Raw genomic sequence first — 23,087 nt, 5'->3', positions numbered from 1 at the left:
CATCACTCCCCCAAACTACTCTCCGGCCTCCAGAAGTCCGCAACTCAGGAACACCCTAAGCCACAGGGTATACCTTTGCAGTCATATCTGACAGATTTTCCTTCTCTGGATTTCTTCATTCACCCTTGATACCAATAAAAACCATTCACCCACACCCAATGCTGAAGCAGTGAATCCCATGGACTACCTACTAGTTCTGGGAAAAGATCATATTTTTTATTTTTTAGACCAGATTCCCAATAATACAAGTCCCAGGGAACATCAAATGAAATTGTATCAAACAACGTACAGTCATGTCCACTCACTTCACGACTCTTATTTTATAGTTCTTATATTTTATTCTTGCTCCTCATCTTATCCCCGATCATTCATCTTCAAGATGAACAGGGTTCATGTTTAACCACTCTTCTCTTGAAACCTTTGATCACCCTTGTTCTATTATATCCTTTTTAAGAGGGGAGAACCATAACTATGGACTGGTGCAGACATACATCAGATTTATGCAGCGGCATAGTATTTTCCATTTTTTTTTCCACCTCTTTTCTAAAAATTCTTTACATTATTTTTTTTGCCCACAACTAACCATGAAATTTCTATTTTCATGTAGCTATTTACTATAGCTCTAAGAACTCTTTTCCGAGTGACTGCAGGTAGCTGACAGGCCATCACTGCCTATGGAAGGCTGTTTTTCCTTTCACGTATCCCATTTCTTTAATCTATAGTGAATTTTGTTTGTCACTTTATCATTTGATCATGCTATACCTGAATGTCTTTGGCCTAAGATGTACCAGTTCCAAATAAAACCCTTCCCAAAGCAGAATCATTCATAAGGGGTAGCTGCAAGGGTTTTTTCTATTACTGTTAGCTTGAGCTGCAAGTTTTTCCTTAAAGGCCATGCTCTTCTGGGGTGCTCATCTTCTACACTGCTACCTAATTTTATGGAATTTCCTACCTCCAAGATCTCCACGTCTCTAAGCTTGGTTGAAACTCCACAATAACAGAAATCAAAAGAGAAATCAGCATGCATATTGTATGTGATCATACCCTTGTTTCCCTAGGAAACCAGGATGAAAAGAATTCCTGCACTCAAGAACACTGGCTCTTCATTCTTGTACCATTAGAGCTCACAAAGTCACCCAGTCTTCCAGACTAGAAATTAATTCAAAATTTTTATTTTGGGGACATGGGGTGTGTTATAAAGTCAAAAAAGAACAGGCACACAAAGCCTTCTTTTGAAAATAAACTCCTTACCTAAAATCCGCTCAGTGAGAAAGAATGCCTAAATAAACAGATGAACAACTCTTCTATTCCCACTGCAGAGTACATTCATATTCTGATCCTATGCCTTAATCAGCCTGTGTTAAACGACTTCCAAGTTGTTGACATTTAGCGAGGAAAAACATTTACGAAATGTCTGTATATTCAGATAGACAGATTCATCTCATAAAAAGGAGGGAAAAAAGGCACAGAAGCTCAGATGTAGGTTGTGGAAAACCTTCATACAAGTTAAAGACATTTATATATTAACTACAGTGGTGAAATATGTTTCTAGAGATTAACAGGCTTTCAACCAAAACACTAGAAAAACTCAGTTGGGACGGAAGCTATACAAGGCATGGGATAAGTAGATACCAGTAAAATCTTGTTTTACTTTTTTTCTTTACATATTTTGTTGTTCTTCCGGAGCAAGAGGAAACTTCAAATTTCACTCTCTATCACACACATCTATTACACTGACTTCTATTTCTTGTCCCTCCACTTCTACAACTTTGCTATTACCTGGCTGCTGGTTTGTGGTGCAGAGAAAAATGAAACCATAAGGATGCAGCATCAAGTCTGCTGGATCAGTAGCTGTGCAGCTGAGCTGCTTACCGTAAGACTTGCCTCTGGGCACTTCTGCCAGTGTTTCAGACTCCATATGGAACTATTTGTGTGAGGGGGATGGTTCAAGGAAGCTTCAAAGAAAATGAGAATGACAACATTACTGTAGAAAACAGACAAGACAGCAATCCCAGTGATGCAGAAGTTTCATCCAGACTGCAATTAATTTTCGCAGCTCATCTAGCAGAGGCTCTTTTTGATGATCAATATGTCGGAGTTTATAAGAGCTATCATATGCTAGTCTCCAGTTCTCATGGACATAGGCAATACATATAGTGAAAATGTAACAATTTTTCACCACAGTGTAGATTAGGCTGTGAGCACAGAAACTATTCCCCTTTGTGACGAAAGACAGGAAACTGAACGAGGAATTGTTGAGGGCAAAATGTTCTGCAAGTTTGAACAATAAAAGTTTATGTTAATATGGCTAATCTCCAGAGATCTCAGCACAATCAGGTATAATGCAGGACAGTAGAAATTCATTCTGATTTCCCACATTCCAGCTCTGTTCAAACCAATAAACCTCTTTCCTGGTTTATACTGTGTACTGTCTGACAAAACAATTGAGCAAAACAAAGTTGCATTATAGGAAATCACAGCCCAGCCACTCCGAAGCTAAAGCACCTATATTTTGTCCTCTTCATGACAGTATTGTGTGATGCTCATGATCAGCGTACAAACTATAAGAAAATATTTTCAAATACATGTTCTTATGTATTTTAAATGTAATAACTTGTCTTCAAGAGCCTTCCTCTCTTCTCCAGCAGATGTAAGGCTGGAAGTACTGCTAGAAACAAAGCAAAAATTAAGCATAGAGGAAAGTTTACTCATTAAAAGCAGACAATCTATTTCATGTTGGAAAAAAAAGACCACCTATAGATATGTGTGTTTATATATATATATATATATATATATATATATAAACCTTGATGCATGAACTCCAGAGAATCAACTACCATAAAATACTGCAAAAGAAGTACCTAATCAACAAAGAAAACTGTCAAGCTAACATTTACAATAAAATCTGGTTGTTGTTTGTTTTTTTTTTTTAATTATGAGGTTTTCCAACTAAGGATAAGAATTATGTCGTAATCAAGACAACTACTGAAACCAAAGTAGTCGGACAGCAAGGCTCCATCCCACAAAGGTTATCAGACCCAGAAAGTCTGATAGGTATGATGAATGCATGCTTCATCCTACTAAAACCCAGGAGAAAGTTAGATCAAGGTTTTGTTCTGTTTGTCTAAAAAGAGGATGATCTCAACCATACTCGTGTCAGTACACGACAACCGGTTTCTTAATTTACTGAAAAAGCACGTTAACTGGCAGGTACTGGCAAAGCATGTTTCACAAGTCTTTATCAAAAACATATTGTCTCCCCTAGTGGAATTTTATGTGCCACAAAACCAGTTTTTGAAATAAAACCTAAGCACATCCTAACTGCAAAGGAAACAGTGAGATATTGTAAAACAATTTTCATACCAATTTTAATAAAAGCTCTTTACAAAGATCACTTTTTCCTCACTTTAACATCAGTTACGGACCAATCTTTTTGTAACCGTATATCAAACTCCAAGTGTTTCACAATGTAAAAACAAGAAAGAACACGATCATTGTGATCTAACTATCTTTGTTTCCATCTAGACAAGAGCAATGCTCAGTGAATAACAGAATGGACTGGGAAAAAAAACAAACATACCACAAGACCAGTTTCAGTCAAGTTCTCTTCCGCTTGACAAAAAACAAGCATCAAAATATTGTATATCAAGTGTTATTAGCCCTTGAAGTTGAAGCAGCAAAATAAAGTGGTTTAAGTACTATTGAGAAATATGGGTTACTTACAAAACCAGAATATTTTGAAGCTTTTGTTGCCCTTCCACAGCTAAGCAGAATAAACAACTGCTATAGATTACATCTGAAAACATGCATAGATCACTCCAGTTCATTTGCAGATTCATTCTATAAATGGGTATTAGTTGAGTTTCACTTTAGCAGTTCCTTGCCCAAGAAACAAAATAGAGCACTTATGACAAATTCACTTTGCTTCTGAACTACTCTTAGCATCAGCCTCTTCAAAAGGTTCGTTCCAACTTCAAATTCTCTCTTCTCCTATCATCACTTTAGCTTTATTTTGTGAATCTTTATTCATTAATTCCTGTACATTGCTGCTAAAGTAAAGATGCTGAAAAAAACCTGGGAAGACATTTTGGCTAGCCAAAAGGTCGTAAGATGCTTTCCCAAGCCATTTAAATCAAAAGACAGTAAGTAAAGTGTGCAACTACTCTCTAGTGATGAGACTGATGAGCAGGAAGGAAACAAAAATCCGTAGCACAAGTGGAATATTACTGCATATTTATCAATGAGAAAAAGCAGTCAAGTTACTGGTAGCCCCCACAATATCATTCACTAAGTACTTTTTCACCATATCAGATAGCTAGACCACAGAACCACGTATCAACAAGGGAATTTCACGGATGCCTATGCTGGGACTTCACCTTGTAAATAAGGCTGACAGGACGAGAAATGTATGGAGATAACATGTTTAAGTATCCTCAATACACAGACAGAAATAAATTCACAAAGACAAGAGGAAGACAGACTTTGCAATTTCATCCTGATACTCAAAACACAAAATTATATCCTCAACAAAAGCATCAAGATGCGAGGAAGCTTTAGAAGAACATGCTTCGCACCTTCAGTCAATAGCTTCACGTTTTGCGTCATGTTCAGTGATACTTTGGACCTAGTGACAATGACTACTGCAAACCATCTACAATCCAACAAAATTCAGTCCAGACACAGACTAGAATTGCATTCTGGGTATTAAATTATCTTCTATTTTAAATTAATTTTATGGAGTTATAGATAATATAGATAACATAAATCATCTGAATTAAGGAGGCTTTTGTTGGTTTGTTTCATTGTGAACATTTGGGGGATGTTTTGTTTGGGGTTTTGTTTGTTTGTTTTAATCTTTTGTCATCTGCATTCTCTGTAGAAGGAGAACACTATCCTGAACAATTTTATGATACTAGTAAAATTGACAACAGGAAAATCAACATACACTTTAACAGACTACTAATGTCAGTTTTAAAGCTTTATTCAGCAAAACTCCCTAGTGTTAACGTCTCTACGTTCATGTCAGAGAAAAAAAGAAAATAAAGCAAAATCCTGTTTCTAGGAGCTGTAACAACAAAGCTACTTTTTCACCTGCCATCCCTGGTGGCAACTTGGTGCTGCCAGTGGGCCCCACCAAAATGGTTCATTCGTGTGAAGGGACTAAAGAGAAAGGAGACCCCTGATGGCTGCTGTGATATTTGCAGACTCTCTGTACAGAGAATGAAGTGAAACTGGCAACAGGATTCAGGCATGAAAAGATTCGCCACTACATTTGAGAGCCTGTTTTCTCCACACATATCCAGTATTAATATACATTGTGCACCTTTTAGCATTGTCTAGGGAGAAATAACTAGAGCGTTGTAGGCTACACCCTGAAAAACATGCCTTGGGTCACTTTTTAAAAGAACCATACAAAAGATGGGTTTGTCACTAAGGTTGTGTAATGGGAATTTCAAAAACAGGTCTTTACAATTCTTGCAAAAATTTGACTACAGAAATCCCATGCATCATTAAAAGTCACCTGAGATCAGATAGTTTACTTTTTCCCTACATACCCAGCTCTTACTTTCTCTATGCCTCAGTTCCTCATCAGGAAAAGCAATGACAACAGTATAACAATATATGCTCAGGTACAATAAGGTGACAAGGATGAAAGATCCTACATACAAGTTTACAATATATGTTAACATCTTACTTCTTCACTGGCCCAAAAAAGTAATTTATATATTCCAACCACCAAAAGAACAATGTGGTTGAATCCTACCCCCTAATCTGACAAGAAAACTCTTCACACTTTGTGAAAATCTTCACGCGGCTAACAATCCTTACCTGTTGAGCTTGCACTTTATGCGCAAGCTCTAGAATTAAAGCAACTGATGGTGACAGTATCCTTAACAGCAGAGCTAATAAACAGGAACTGTCATCAACTGGAGTGAACTAGCAGACGTTTCCTTTTGACTATATACCCAGCCCACGCAGACTTCATTAACATGTTTGGACAGTTCATGATCTCAGCTTTTCCAGTCACCAAGTAAAATTTCCCTCTCAGAGGAATTGTCAACTGAGTTAAAATATTTAAAATATTTTGCACTTAATGCTTCTGTCGCTTTTTGAGTGCTTAAAATTTATCTACAAACCAAAGCTTCTCTTGAGATAAAATCAGACTCCCGAACTACTTTAATACAATTTAAATACCATGTAGAAAAAAATAAGTAAATATACACTGTGATTTCATCACAAACATGTTAATATATGAGAGTAGGTAGTACACCTGCATTCAGGGAGAGCTTCCATCTGAGGGAGCAGTAAAAAAAACAGAGGGGACACAAGAAAATGTGAAATAAATGAAAATGGAGTTTGACTACATTGGTAGCAACTGGCAGTCTCTACGCATGGCAAATACATGATCTTTACATGAAAGAGCAAAGAGTCAAAATTTCTGTCTCACATTTCAGGAGATCTGCTGCAACCCAGGATGCGTTGGCTTTGATCACTGTGGATGCTAAAAATCCTACAATATATTTCACAACAGCATATACATTAACATAGTAGGCTGGAGAAAATCTACTGTGAGTAACTGAAGTCTGCCTACTGAAGTGTTCTTCTGCAATTGCAATCATATGCAATATTCTTAACTTCCTGACCTTATGGGTAATGTAGAACTGATCAACAGCTGCTGTTCAACACATTTAGCTGCACCAGTGATGGGTAGAGACACAACATTGAAAAGTAATGGTGAATGAGTATGTTTAGCATAAAGAAAGAAGAGGGATGAATAAGCAAAATATCAACACGAGAGTATAATGGATGCTTCTGCATTCCAACAGATTTCACAGTAAGGCAGGTGTATGAACCTACACTCCAACCATAAATAAAGGAAAATAATTTAAATACAGTACGTTATTTTACCTGTCTTTGCATCTCTTCAATCTGTCGCTGGGGGACACTTTGCAGAATACTGTACATTTCAGGCATCTTTTCTTCAGGGATAACAACAGAGGCCCTATAAGCAAAAAAAACCCAACCAAACAAAACAAAAACACAAACGGAAAACAAATGGTAAGAGGAGAAGAAGAAAGAAGTTCTACATCAAGAGATGTCAACAGCTTTTTCAACCCAGAGTCTTGTCCCATTCCCTGAATCATAGAATGGTTTAGGTTGGAAAGGACCTGGAAGATCATCGAGTTCCAACCCCCCTGCCGTAGACAGGGACACCTCCCACTAGACCAGGTTGCCCAAGGCCACGTCCAGCCTGGCCTTGAACACCTCCAGGGATGGGGCCTCAACAACCTCTCTGGGCAACATGTTCCAGTGCCTCACCACACTCAAAGTGAAAAATTTCTTCCTAATGTTTAATCTGAACCTGCTCTCTTCCCATTTAAAGCCATTCCCCCTCATCCTATCACAAAATTCCCTAGTAAAAAGTCCTTCCCCAGTTCTCCTGTAGGCCCCCTTTAGGTACTGGAAGGCCACAATAAGATCTCCCCAGAGCCTTCGCTTCTCCAGGCTGAACAGCCCCAACTCTTTCAGCCTCTCCTCATAGGAGAGGTGCTCCAGCCCTCGGATCATCCTCGTGGCTCTCCTCTGGACACGCTCCAGCAGGTCCATGTCCTTCTTATGTTGGGAACTCCAGAGCTGGATGCAGTACTATTCTAATGAGACATGTTCAGAAGACATTAGCAGAAAGAAGCAGTCTTCTCTCAGTGTAATTAATTATTCTGTAGCAGTTCCTTCACAACACCAGCCAGTCTGCCCACTGGTAAGGCCACAAAGTCTGTGGACTGATCTGTAGAGACAATCTAATAAATATGGTAGAGAGAGAGACCCAGAAATCCTGAATTCTCATCTCTGGATTACCACTAACTTGCTGTCAGCTGAGATTTTTGCAGTGACCAAACAATAATAGCATAGACAGTGCTACATATACAAACTAGTAATTTCTGTACGTATTATCCTAAGATACATAACCAGCCATAGTGCATGCATAGAAAAATAATCTATGCTCTTAACACAGTGTACTCAGCTACAAAATAATTATGTGTTTAGTCTCAGATGAACTTAGGAATCATGATAGAATATAGAGAATTTCACATTTACATAATGCAGTTTTTAGCATATACTTTTCTTAAAAGAGCCTGAATACAGACCAGTCCTCACTACATTCATGCACAAGATAATAAAGCAAGTCTGTTTTGGAAAAAAAATAATTGGCTACAGGATAACAAAATGCTCTGTCATCTCTGCTTCATTTTTCTCTCCTATTTTTGATGCATAATATATCAAGGGCAATGACTGCATGTATCTTATTCTGTATTCTATTCTCTGTAACCCCCAGTACACTTGACTCATCACACAGGCTTTATTCACATCACTGAATGCAAAGAAGTCTCTTATGAAGTGGTTCAATGTACAATACTGAGGGTACAGACCTCTTCCAGTCCAGAACCTCAGAGAAAGGTAAAATGTAGGAGTCAGCAACGATGACTGGGACACAGCCAGCTTGAAGAACATCACTTAGCACAGCCTGTCCCAAGCGGGCTCCACGTAGAACAACACAGAACGTAGACTCCTGTCAACAAACGAGGAAAAAAAGGAAATGTTAGATTTGTAGTGTGTGTGTGTGTGTGTGTGTGTGTATGCATAATGCTTTCCTGCGCTCCCCCTCGAAAAACACAGGACAGTTACTTACCGTGAAAGTACAATCTACAAAAAAAGATTGACTATATTAATACCACTTACTCTGAAGGAGGGAGGGCAGGAGAAAGATGGCTAAAGGGAGCTTCAAATATATAAATAGTTGCTGCAAAAAGGAAGAATTTAATTCACTTATGTCCACAACACACAAGACAAGAAGCCATGAGTTTAAACTGTAGCAGAGAGGACTTCTTGACTGTGTTGTACTCACACCATAAATAGGGACTTTAGTTCTCACTGACACTGAGGGATCTTGCTACAGATTCAAGATTGCAAAATAAATGCTTCTAGAGTTCAGCTACACAAACAAGGAAAAAGCCCAAGTCAGTATTATCCCCAAGTCTAAGAAAGAAAAATTATAAAGTTGATACAGGGGCTCCCACAGATAAGAAAACATCTTTGCAGCTTGTGTTCTGTGGCCTGAGGAAAAGGAGCCAGGAGGCTCAGTAGGGCAGCAAAACATCAAAATGGAACTAGGAAATACAAGGGAGTTTGCTGGCTTTTCAGTTGTTTCCTAATGCAATCGCAAGACCTGTGTTCATATCCATAGAGTACTAAAAGCCTTGAAAATCTGATCCAAGAGAAGACTGCAAACAGGAAGCATTAGCAACCCAGAAGCCCAAGAGCCTGTCTAGTAAGAAGTCTGTGAAGGCAGTGCTGGAAAGGATGAACTGTGATTGTAGTCCCCCTTCCCCCACTCTCAGACAGGAAGAGAAGGAAAAGAAGGGTGCGGGGAATGGAAGGAGTGGAGAGAACGGACACACATTTTAACCACTGACTTGCTAGATCACATAGCAGCAGGTGGAAGAGACTCTAGTAAGGTCTGGGAGAGGAAAAAAAAAAAAAAAAAGCCGCCCAGATGTGGACACACATGCTCATCTGCCCAGATAACCATTTTTCCTGTCTAGACAAAGGTTACTATAAATACATCTCCTCGCATCATCACTGTTATCAGCCAGACATTCCAAAGGGAGATGCAGGGCTCTGCAAAGGAAAGTATTTTAACGATCTCGGCATGTGCCAGCTCTCTTCTGAGTTATAAAATCATATATAGCAAGATATAGATATAGACTCCCCGACTTGCTATCCTTGAGCCATCCAGCCTGTTTTTCAAGAAGTAAAGCAAACAAATAATTTTTTTTTCCTTTGGCTGAAAGTTTAGGACTCAGGGTGACCCTTTCCTCCCTCTCCCCCTCCTCCACAAGGAATTTTAAACATATTTCCTACAAAACATAACAGGAGGGGTGGAAACTTTGCCTTTCCTCAGCTTGTTTGTTATTTTATCATCATTTGCTGAAGTTCAAAGCCAGATTGCTGCTGGTGGCCACAGGCAGAGCACAGTGGCCTATGGCATAACTCCACCACACTGCATGCCACAGCACCTCTCTGTTAGTGAATTGCCAAGAGACACAGGGGTCTGAGAACGCTATCTAGTTTTATCTTCACTGACACATCAAAAAGCCTCTGGAAGCTGGGCCAAGGCCATGAAACACATTTCACCTAAATGTTTTCATAGCTGCATGCTGGTAAGTCTTCTAGCTCAGTCTGTCATATCTATACAGAGAATTTTTTAGGATTTAACTACTAAACTGCACACAAAAAATATAATCTGACCAACTCTCCTTAAATGTAGCACTCCTTTTGCCCCCAAATAAATCCATGCATAAGCTCTTTAAAGTTCATGTCAATCTTCCCTCCAATTGACAAAGCCATCCTCTGTTCAAAGCTTCATCTAGCAAGGCCTGGACTGTCATATGTGAGAAATCAATCCCAAATTCATGCCTTCTGAAGGTCATTTTGCCAATTATTCTGGAGGGTGTAGATTCCAATGTTCTTCCCCAATTTTGAAGTGAGCAATTTTGTCTGGCCTCGAAAAGTTTCTCCTCTCATTGCTGCTGGATTTGGCAGTATCTTCATATAATATTTTAAGTTCACACAATGTCATCATGTGTTACTAGAAGACCATCATGAGCAATCTCATGAAGTTATACACAAGCAGTGTTTTCAAATTGCAGCATAGTCTGCACATCACTTTGAGTACGTAGTTCTTGGCCCTCTTAAAAATAGAATAAAGTTAGGGTATAATATCCACGCTAACATAATGAATTATGTAGTTTCAATACATAGCCATCAACTTAACTGAATACAAGGAAGTACCCTATCAGTGCTAAACAGGAACAGCTCCACAGCTAAGACAGTCACCAAGGGGAAGAGAAGTTTGCAGGAGAGACAGCTTTACCTGAAGCACTTGAGGATAATCAAAGACTTGATTCTTGTGACAGCGTTTGCGAACAGCAGGGACCCCATCTGACAGATTTGTACATTTGTCTAGGATCAAGACTGATTCCCCATTCTCAGCCTGAAGAGCTTCCAACTCAGACCGGTATTCTGGGTGTAGAGCCATTTGAGATGACAGAATGAAATACCTGCGAGGACTGAAAAAACACAGCAAGGTTACCTGACAGCACTGTGAGTTTACTTCCAAGATGCTCTAGAAAACATGGAAAAAAACCCACAACAGAGCAAAATTGACTAAATGTGGACACACTGCCAAGACCATATTTTCAGTCAAGGCTGGAAAGGGTAATGATACAATGCAATTAAAACTTGGGTAGTAAGCGGTTCAGCATTATTTACAACTTCGAATAAATTTTTACTTGGAAAGAGCGCTTATTACATTAGAATGGGTGCTTGCATTATAACCTCTATTATAAAAAGAAATAAACATTATTTAGCTACATATTAAAACAGCTTGCTACTGATGCCAGGATTGTTTGTTCTTTTGTTTAGTGTTTGTGTACTATAACAAAGTAGATAGGACACTGAATGCTGCTGTTTCTCCTCCCATGTATTTTCTCATCAATTTGAATTGAAAAAAGATGCTGAACCGACAACTCAGCTGCCCTGTGCTTATTTAGTCTTGATATGGTGACAGCAACAACAGGACAAGCTATCTCATTAGCTGTGATTCAGTTCTGTCCCTTTTGGGCAACATAAAGCAACATTTCCAGGACAAAGTTGAAGGCCCATTATCCCATTCACTCTCAACTCCTACTACGTTCCAAAAACCATGAATATTTAAAATATGCCCTATTACTAGATACTAATTCAGACTACACATGAGGAAGAAGTTTTTTATGATAAGGGTGGTGAAACACTGGAACAGGCTGCCCAGAGAGGTGGTAGGTGCCCCATCCCTGGAAACATTCAAGGTCAGGTTGGACGGGGCTCTGAGCAACTTGATCTAGTTGAAGATGTCCCTGCTTATTGCAAGGGGGTTGGACTAGATGACCTTTAAAGCTCCCTTCCATTCTATGGTCCAAACTATTCCATGATTCTATGAATGCGTTTCAAGACACTAATTAACATGGGAGGAAAACACACAGGAACATAGTCTCAAATTAGGTGCTCACAGCTTTAAAAAGTTATGTCAACATTGGAAAATAGCCTGTCATATAATTGTTATACTCATTCTCATCTACTTTGGTTTCCTTTTTAAACAGTTCAGCTAACTCTGACTGCTCCACCGCTCCCCATTGAAAGGAACACACAGCAAGTGCCTGCCCTCATGCTGCCAAAAGAACTCAGAAAACACGAGGCCTGCACTTAGGATTCCAGTTCTACTCCACGTGATGCTATCTTTAATTTACAGCTCTGAAAACACATATAAACACACACTTCATAAAGTCAGACCTCTCCTGTTGCTCTTCTCACCTCTTCTACTCATTTTTCATGCTGGTGACTTTAGTTGCTCCAATTAACTGATGAGACTCGCATAGAGTTTTTTTTAAACATTCTTTTTTCCCAAGCCTCCAACTGCTACCAACTTGCTACCAGCAGCTCTATGGAATATATATATTTCTAGCAGAGGTGGATTTAAAATATTTTAAACTATCCAACTAAAAAGGAAAGTAAATCAAGACCTCTCAGTTCAGCTCTGTTAAGAGGAATAAAAAAGGATTTTCCTTAAAAAAAGGAAATACTGCTGCAGATGAGTGATAATGCCTATAGCCAGCTTAAAATTATGCAATTTGTTTGTGTATATGTTTAAAACCAAATTTTGCCTTGAAACTGTCATCATCCTATGACACTCAAAATCTAGCTATCAAATCTTGCTACAAAACAAAGTATGTCCCAGCTCCCAGGAAATACACACTAGTGTAGTGAGTGAAATGTAATAATTTATCCCAAGCAAGCCTGAATTCTGAGCATCGTTCCCTTGTCACACTCCTCCTGCATAAAGCAATCGAACCTGCGAATACGTTTTAATTAGTAATGCTAACTGGCCACTAGATGGTACTCCTGAGACTACAGCATGTTCCTCACAAAACACCCCAACTTTAAGAACATGGAAACTCCAAAACGTTCACTGAACACAGACTCATGCATTGCATCAGCCCCCACATGACAGTTTCCCTTACCTTAGCTAAAACCAGACATAGCATTTAGCTGACTACATGGACGTGAACAATGACTGCATCTCTCTTTACAACTGGTTCTATACGTGCTGAAGCCTATCATCACATTCATGCTCTCCAGACAGAAATACAAAGCACGCTTTCACTCTGTGTTGGACTGTAGTAATACTTGAGATCTATGAAGAATCAATTGGCATGCAACCAGATGCCGTACACTGGCCTGGTCCAAGAGCATCACAAGCAGGAACATAAAGGGTGTGAGCAAAGCAAACCACTGCTGCACAAGTTTGTCCTGTAATTGACTGTGGTATCTTACTTGGAGCAGCCCAGAGCAAAAGCAAGAGCACTGCCCTTACCAGAAGAAGAGACAACTGAAGCCAAAGTATAATAACTTTTTGTGTCCAAAAGTGGCAGCATCCTTTCAATCACATTTTTCAACTTTAATAATTCATATTCTCTACAGGATACTTTCAGAAAAAAGACCTAAAGGTTCTGCACTTCTAAACTTGATCTTCACTATCACTGGACACGTTATTTATCCCCATTGACTCAGTCTGACCATCTTTTAAACCATAACAGAGGTAAGACATTGCTACAGTGAAACATTTTCAGCTGTGTAATTAAGAGGCTTATGAAATATTAAAAGAGCAGTCTTCCATAATCAATTAAAACATGTCTTCCAGACTTCTACCTACTCTTGTTCTGAAGATATGAATGGATTAGAGAAACCACCACTTTCCAGGGTAGCTCATTTTAATGGCTAATTACATTCCCTGTTAAAATTAGTGCTTTATTTCCTACTTGTCTTGCTTTACTTCCAACTACAAGGTTGGAAGAGTTGTTTGTGTTTATGTCTTACTCCATTACTTTAAATAAGAAAAAAATAAAATGAGTATTCTAAGCTCTGGATGTAACTATTCTCATAATCAAATCAGCTCTCATTCTTTTTCATGAGCTAGCCACACTACCCTCCTTAAGATTCCTTCTGCAAGAACTTCTTCCCTTCAGAGCTGTATTTACAGGCTTGTCCGGTTCCAAACTCTCAATGTCATTTTGGAATGGACTTCAGAACCACCACAACATCTAAACTGATTTATGAAGAATCTATCCATAAGACATACAGAGGTAAAGATCACATCCTCGCTCCTATTCTTCTGTTACTCATTCAAAGTATGAGTACCTGAGGCACTCATGTTGATCCCCATGATCCCTTCTATTTCTTTAAAGTCACAATGGAGGTATAGTGCACTTCTTTCATCATTGCAATAGTGAACTTTTGCCATTACTTTGCTTTAAAGTACCTGAAAATAAATTGTCTAAAGCAATCATTTATTAGGCAATCTGTATTGCTTTGAATTAGTGCCCTGCTTTACCTAACACTTTAAAGAAACCAAATATATTAATAACCACTTTTATTTATATCCAAAATATCTTGTCAGCTTACTGGAAATATTGAATCTAATTCTGCTAGAAACACTGTCATGCTCTCATATTTCATAGTTCAGTTTCTGGAGTGGGAAAAACAGAATCACTCCAAAAAAATTCTCAGTTCATAGCTAAACCATGTCGGCAGAAGCCAAGGCCATTAGCATTGGAACCATATTTTAATGGCAAGCACTATTAAAAGCAACTCTTCCAAAATTGCCCAAGCCCACCAACAAGTTTGTAGCTATATTTATATTTTATCAGTGTCAGTATTAAATATAATATTGAATATACTTTGCCCAATTCATGGGAATTGCTTTACCCTGGTCCTCTTTCTGGCAGATCCACTTCCCCTGACAACGGGCTGTAAACGGGAATGCTGACATCGTAGCCTTGCCGGTAAGTCCATGTGGAGAAGCCTCCACCAGCCAGTAAAGCTCTGAAAAATAAAAGAAAGCAACTTTAAACAGAGTATGTCTAACATTCAAACTCTGAGCGTGATTTACTAATTGTCATTACCAGAACACGAAGAAGACGCATGCTCTGAGATAAGTTTTCCCCTCAGCTTTTGTCAGTGGCATTTTTCATGCAGCTTTTCAGTTCACTTCAGCTTTCATGAACCGGGCTTACTGCCAGATTGCATCTAGTCATCAACAGAATGCTCATGATTGCATATGATCACTGAGGAATGGACCATTTTTGCATTAATTTAGGGAAATTTAATCTATTGCAATCATTACAATAACTTTGCATTTTTGCAAGCTTACCTGTCCTAAGTCAATTTTAATTTAAAGAAATACCTTCTTAATTTATATTAGTTAACAAATTCCTTGATGCTTGCACTAAAATAGGGATTAGCACAGCTCGAAGTGTTAGAGACAAGCTATACTTCAGATACAAGTCCACGTACAACAACAGTATTTTGGCAGCGTACAGCGACTATGGACTTCTCAGGCTAGAAAATAAAATGGAGTTACTTGCAACTGTTATTTTCAAAGTGATCATACAAACTAGTGAAATTTATTTCACTTCTATATTCTACAAAAAATGCCAGAAACAGAAAACATGACAAGATCTCTGTATGTTCTGAAACTAACTTCCAACAGTAGAGGCTGCGGCAGCTCTATGTGCTAGAGAGCATGGGAATCAAAGACTGATGTAACGTAATTCAACCTCCCAACAGCACAACCCTGATTCTCTGTTGCTTTTCCTAGATGGGAAAACCTTTTGCCACACAGAAGAGCTTTAAGAAACAGAAGAGAGCAACGTGTACAGAAGAAAGTAATGCATCATTCACAATACCAGAAAAAACAGACTTGTTACTATCTCCTATCCTAAATCAGGCTTCTTTGAAATATGCTAGTAGAGTACATCAGCTTTTCAGTTGCCATTTCATCTCCAGTGACCAGGTGGCACCATGAGCACATCATCCTATTTCCAAAAGAAGTTCAGATACAGCTCCTTTAGTGAGACTTCTCAGACAGCTGATCAAAGTTTCGGTCCTTTGTCACCAAATAGCAGGGTGTGCCATAATTTAAATTGCCCTGGGGATACTGGGCTTGCTTAAGGTACCACACAAAGTTGTTTGGAGAAAAACATTCCCGTTTCTCTCCTTCTCTGTGGAAAGAAGCAGAACACAAATACACCACTACACTAGGCACTACAGAAAGGATCTTGAGGCGCTGTACCCATTGTAGCAGCTATGATCACAGCCAAAAGCCTTATTTATCACAAGCTTGCATATTGTCACAGATCAGACTGGAGCAGGCACATGTCTCATCAATAATCACAACAGACACATCAGAACAAAAAGTCAACGTGAGACTGGAAGACATACTGACAATCCATTAGCCGATATTCTTGTTTTCAGATATCACTGAATGTAATCCTTAGTATAGTGGTTTGAGAAGCAGTTTTTCCACAGCTGTTATACAACAGATTATCGTTAAACCTAAGTATCATCCAAGACCTATCATTTTTTCCCATCAGAACATGACTCCCCAGATAAACACCAGTATATTCTGCCTGTTCTAACCTCCCTCAGATGTCCCATGGGTTATTTCACCTCCTGCTCTGACCTGCAGCACAGTTGGTCAGTGTTCAATACCCCGATCACACTTTGCCATAAAAGTGACTTCAAGCAAGTAGTCCTAAGCATGGTTTAAGAAGCTCTCAGAAAATCCCAAACTCTGGATTAGAGGATCTGGATTAGAGATGCATTTCAGCTTGATGACAATTACAAAATCAAAACAATTTGCCCTTTATTACTCTTCACTCAGAACACAAACTATGGTAGCAGCAGAAGTCAACTCAAGAACAGGATGATAAATCAAGTATGTGCTGAGTGAGAATTTATATTCCAAATCAAGTGATTATTTTGGATTCCTTTCCAATGCCACACCTTTGGTGACATGTACAAGGCTGCTATGACTAGGTCTCACCCTTGAAGGTGCATGTTCTGTGTCTTACCCATATTAACTCAGTTACAAGCAGGAAGAAAAAATTGGCTTGGGTGTTGCCATTCTTGCACTTCATATCCCCCTCTTCATTTTTTAACCCTCCCTAATTGGGAAACTACAACCAGATTGTTATAATTGGATCCGGTGAAAACATGACAGCACCTCATCAGCCTTGAGAAAACAGGTGTGTGTCATGCAGACTTTTACCTAAATAAACCCACAGGGAACTAACACCAGTTAAATAACTCCACTCAGATTTTCATTTAACAGTGCAAGAAGGGAGTAAAGATATTAATTCCTAATGTACTCAAGACAAATAATCTTTAAATTGCACTGATCAGTGAGGAATGACCGTGTTCCTGAGTAACTTTTCACCACTTTTCAGATATTGATCCTTCTTTCTCTCCAGGAAGTGCCCCAACTGGTCTGTACTGTTTCTGCCCAGCTGCCATCATCATCAGCTTTCTGCCAAACTTCACAAGTCACTGAAACCCAATTCATCAACTGAAGCAGAACGAAAAAGTATCTTAGTTCATATGTTTTAGTAGCTTTGCAAAAGAAGTCCTTTCATCATCATTATTGTACCAAATTCAATAGCACTTATGAACAAATAATAAAGAGCTTATTTTTTTAGTTTTATAGCAGGAGTTTACATATGTTATGGCAGCTAATACTAGCAACGTAGTCTCCATGCCCACAAGGCAGACATCCACTTTTGAAATTATGAAATAAAACACTTTACACTGTATTTGGAAATTGGATTTAAAGATTTAATAAACAACCAACCCCTTAGTGAGGTAACTTAGCCTAAGACTTTTCCAGACATAAAAATATCTCATAACTGAACTCCCCTTTGTGTATAAGGCCTTTTACCTGGATTAATATTCTGCAGCAAATCAACAGAACACAACTCTCTTAAACCCCCTGATCCACTACTGTTCAACTGTGTATGATCTCCGGTATGTGCTGAACAGAGGAGGCAGGCCACACCCCCTGTGCAAACTTCACAAGTATTACCTGGGTATTTCATGAGCGATCTACAAAATCCCACAAATCTAGTCTTCCTGGAGTCATACTGGTAAAGTTCGGACCAGTCATTCAAAAGCAACTGAACTCTGCCAACATACCTTTATTTTGGCCTGCAGCCTCTCACCCTGTGATGCTACAAACAACTGTCCTTCATGCTCTGTTAACTACCCATTCTGTAACACATGAGGACCTTCTCAAATTAAGAAAACACACACAGGTCACTTGTTCTGTTAAACATGAACTAAGATCTCCAGAGGTCTCCAAATCCATACTGTAACCTCATACCGCACCACTCAGGCCCTTCCAGGACTAGGTTCACACAACTGACTATTTGCCAGATCATTTGTCTTCACACCTTGACCTGTAGTACAGGTTCTGTACTACATTGAATACAGCCTAACTGTTGGCTGCCTATAAAAAGGAGTTTCCATCTTTTCTCCATCCCAAGCACTGTTATTGCCTCTCACGTATTACACTCAGTGATTGTACACCTGCAGGGTGAGTCAGTTTGGCAAGCTACAACAGCAGCTGTATGTCAAAAAAGATTTGATTTTTTAATTCAAATTACTTGGCTTTCCATGTTAGCATGACAAACACTTAGAACAAATACCTACCAAAATAATACATTTCCTGCACATTAAGCCAAGACACATAAGGCCAAATATAAAGCGGCATTTGACACAAAAAAGAGAAAAAAAAAGTTGTGCGGGGTAAGAAATCTATTGCATTCAATTAATAAATCTACTTCTTTGATAGACACATGCATCCATAAACACACAGTCCATTCCATTTAACAGAGCATTGTCAAATGAGAATTCCCCTTAAGAAGTATAAATCTTAAGACAGTAAATACAAGTATTAACTAACAGATTAACAGGTTTAGTTATGTAAGAATGATGCTTGACTGCCCTCTTCAGGCTAACCCACATGCAAATAACATTTTTCATACAGAGATGTAAAAAACTAAAGCCTTACTTCACAGTCAGTGATGTAATTACAATGAGTAAACTTACTCTTCCAACATGTCCAGAAAAACCATGTTCTGTTCTGGCACTGAAGGATGTTTTAAATTATCTTTGGTGCAAAGAAATCAAGATATACTCCATACACAATCATCTTAGCAAAGATCCCATATCTCAGGCAAGACTTTGTTGACACTTGGCAGAAGAAAGTTAACCTTGACCTTCAAGAGAGGGACCGGTTACACGGGACCTAACTCAGCAGAACTAAGCACATATAGGCTAATCTAGCAGAAACATATTCAGTAACAGTATCTAAGCTAAATAAGTTTGTCTTACTCTTATTACAATTTTCTTTGCTTTACAACCTCCTTCCCTCTTCCAAAAGTAAACTATTGTGCCAGTGAAAAGTAATCTCAGGATTCACGCCTTTTACATTTCTGGCAAATATTTTCAAAACACACTTGTCAGAGAGTAACTAAGAGCATTTGTCCAATTACTAATACAGTGTAATTGTTAAGATAACAAAAACTATTGAAATTCACCACAGTTTTGGCAAGTAGAGCAGGTGTATTAAAATGCCTTTGAAGCATCTGACTTCCATCAGAAAGCTGCAGCTACAATCAATCTTCAACTTCTAATTTGCATCAAATGGGACATTCTGTAAAGCATTCAGGTTCAGTAACACACACGATACAGGTCTAACCTCAAGATTCTCCCTCCTTACCCAAGAGTTAAGCCCAACAGTTAAGAGCAAACACTGCCAGCCACATCCCTTACAAAATTAAGGATGGGGCTAAACTGTCAGATCTCAGGAACAAATACTTGTCCTATACAAGGCAGGGACTTCTCTACTTCCCTTTTTTGAGATGGGATGAAGTCACATTCCAGCTTTTTAAAGGTTAAGGAGCGTGTCCTTAGCTATCAGCCACACTTGTGAGCTTGTTGCTTCTTCAATGGCATTTAAACCCAGATCTGTGCATTCAAACACAGCAAAAACACATACCTATCTCTAGGAACATCTAGGGCAGTGTTATAATCTGGTGGCCCTCCAGGCAGCATATTGAAGAGCAAGTGATTTGTGCCCCGATCCCACCTAAGGCAAAAGAAGAAACAGACAACAAACAATTAGAAAGGTGTTCTCTATGCACAGATGGTTAAGTTCTGTCAAAGCCTAGCTCTGCCATTGACTCACTGCATCTTCCCCTCCAGCATTAACCTTATTTTTTTTCCACTTTGTGTTCTTTAAATTCACACACTGAAGCTTCAGTAAGTACCTGGATAACTGTGCCAAAGCCTGAGCTGTCTCCTTGATACGGAGTGCGTTCTGATTGAGGACATCTATGGATGGCACAAAAAGGCAGGCCCGGTTGACATCATCAGTGTAGAATTCGCTGTCAGAGATGGCAGTTAGCAGCTCATTGTATTCCCTGGAAATGGTGTTGCTCACCGATGTCCCATATTCATCAACATACTTTTTCAGCGAGTAGATGTATACCTTGATTTTGTTTTTGGGATTGAAGCCACATCGATAGACATCAAAGCAGGTGTGCATCCTGCAGCTGAGGTCTCCCCGCTCTGGAATGGGGCTATCAGCAGGAAGCTTGACCACAGGGACATCATGGACACTGCGTTTTTCAACCGTCCAGTCATTGGATGACTCAATGGAGTGAGGCCAGAACTGGAACATTCCCGTGGCAATTAAGCCAAGCAGAACTATGGAAAAAAGAGTGATGTAGTAGATGCGATGCTTGGTTTTCATCCTTGGGATGAGGGCTGGACCCCGGGTGTTATATTTGGCCGAGGCACACATAATGGAATCAATTATCTCTTGTCTCTGCAATAGAGAGAGGTTTTAGGATGAAGTCTGGAAGAGATACATAGTTATCACAACACAAAGAAACATCCAGTTAACCCTTTCAAGACAGGTTCTTTGCCTCAGCAGATTACAGTAGAATTTCTTCAGAGGCTCACATGTCCCACCAGAACATAAGACGCCAACTGGGACTGCCACTCAAGTGCCGCAACATGAGGCTGGCCTGCTGGACCTGGCTGGAAGGGAATGATGTGGGCCAGTTAACAACCACAAATCAGAAAAATACATGGCTTGGGCAGCGAGGGGAGGGAGAAATCTCAGAAGCTACAGAAGCAGCGAGTCCTTGTAGGTGCCGCTCCATCTACATCTAAGTGAGAGAAACAACCTGGATACCCTGCAAAAGGCTTATAATGGGGCATCACACAGAACTTAGGATCATGATGCTGCTTCTAATGTAAAGGTGCTTTCAAACTGAATTTTACAGGAGCCCCACCATATCCAACTATAATGATGCTAAACTACTTATGGCAAGAAAAAGGAATTTCATCTTTGTCAATGTGCCTTTTGGGGTAAAAGCATTCCATAAGCTGCCACTGCAGCCACATTAAGAAAAGCATTTAAATAATAGTTCACTGTACTCCAAATAACACTTGTAGTGAAAACCATGATGTAATATAAAGTATCAAAACCAGAGTTACACAATTACTGTCATCTTTGATGTTTCTTACAAGCTTTTACACACAAAGTTGTGGTTCCAGCAAGAGGCAACTTATATTAACTACAGATTGAAGATTCAGCTACTTGTTGCACGCAAAAACCTGTTTAGGTTTTCAACTAAAGCTTCCATAATAAATACATGCAACCCAAACTCCCCGCAGCAGGAGCTTTGAAAGGCAGTAAGCATGTTTTTCCTGAAGAAGAACGTGGATGGTATAATCATATGTTTTCCTTTTGGACATATGGGATGTTTTCTTGCTTTGAGAGCAAGAAAAGAAGTCTGACAGTCAACTGTACAGTAGACAACCAATACGAATAAAAGAAGTATCATTAAGGCATTAAATCCTCCTTATAACAAATTGGGTTATGTTTATTTGGCAGTTCTTAACAAAAGACTGTTAGGACGGGGCGCCTAACGCACGAAGTGACTGCACTTAGACACAGCGGCACAAAAATAATCTCAAATGCGAATAAATATCCCACTTCTAACAATTGTTCTCGTTAATTTATGTTGACATTATGATTCTGTAAACAGCTTTTAAAGCCTACTGTACAAGACAATACACACGTGATGCTGCTTATCAATACAGATGCCAGGATGCAACATCACAGTCAGTTTTATAACTAAAAACTTTGCATGTGCTTCTGACGGTTAACCATGTTATTCCACCTTCCCGATATAGTGTCAGAAGCGCTCGCACTGTGACGAAGATTACACATTTGCAGCAAGCATTTGAGTCACTCAGCAAAGCCGTCTATATCTAAGCCTGGGGGGAAAGAAAACCTCAATGTAACTGTCCCTCCGTGGAACCATTTAATCACTTTTGCCCTGCACGCAACCCACTCGGGCAACCCGCAGGCAGCAGACAAGGCCTACCAGCGTTTGGAGTATTACAAGTAACGGGAAGAAGACACAGCAGACAACGAGGTAGCAAAAAAAGTTAGGGGATGTAACAGCCGCGGTAACAGCCGCCGTTCGAGGGACGCCGGAGGCTCGGGAGGGCCCGGGCTGACCCGGGCGCCGCGCTGCCCCCATCACAACCGGCAGGAGCCGGGACCAGACCCTCCACCTCCTGCTTTGACTGCCCACCCGCGGCAGCCCAGCGGACGGAACCGCCGCGGGCAAAGGGCAGGAGGCACGGCCGGGGCTGCCGGCAACGCCCGCCACAGCCCAGCCCAGCCCGGCCCAGCCCGGCCCGGCCCGGCCCGGCCCGGCCCGGCCCGGCCCGGCCCGGCCCGGCCCGGCCCGGCCCGGCCCGGCCCGGCCCGGCCTCCCCACACAGCGCCGGGGCCAGGGCGGGCCGTGCCCCGCGCCGTCCACACTCACCTCCGCCCGCAGTCGCTCGGGCCCCACCGCCCGCGCCGCCAGCTCGCTGGCGGCCCCACGGAGCGGGGCTCGCCCGGCGGCAGCCGCCACCGCCACCGCCGTTCCCTGCCGCCCTCAGCCGCCGCCGCCGCCTCCCGGCCTGGCAGGGGCGGCCTGCGCAGGCGCACGGCCCGCCGCCGCCGCGGCCGAAGAGCGACACGGGCCGGCATCTGCAGCGGGAAGGGCGCCCCCCCACGGCGGGGA

General features: G+C 40.4%; 1 protein-coding gene across 1 annotated transcript in view; it reads right to left on the bottom strand.

Moving 5' to 3' along the window:
- The window catches only part of EXT2 (exostosin glycosyltransferase 2), a gene marked incomplete at its 5' end in the record, with an annotated part of 77,910 nt that extends 57,113 nt beyond the window's left edge, over positions 1 to 20,797 (bottom strand). The window contains 6 exons of the mRNA XM_082485291.1: positions 6,910 to 7,003; positions 8,430 to 8,569; positions 10,934 to 11,129; positions 14,860 to 14,976; positions 19,991 to 20,080; positions 20,262 to 20,797. Of these exons, the coding sequence (XP_082341417.1) occupies positions 6,910 to 7,003; positions 8,430 to 8,569; positions 10,934 to 11,129; positions 14,860 to 14,976; positions 19,991 to 20,080; positions 20,262 to 20,797 (1,173 nt within the window). The remainder of the gene's footprint in view (positions 1 to 6,909; positions 7,004 to 8,429; positions 8,570 to 10,933; positions 11,130 to 14,859; positions 14,977 to 19,990; positions 20,081 to 20,261) is intronic.
- Positions 20,798 to 23,087: the final 2,290 nt, after the last annotated feature.

The sequence above is a fragment of the Vanellus vanellus genome (genome assembly GCF_965231255.1).
Source record: "Vanellus vanellus genome assembly, chromosome: 6".
Taxonomy (NCBI): domain Eukaryota; kingdom Metazoa; phylum Chordata; class Aves; order Charadriiformes; family Charadriidae; genus Vanellus; species Vanellus vanellus.
The sequence above is the reverse complement of the archived record's forward strand: the minus strand, read 5'-3'. Positions and strand labels throughout refer to the sequence as shown.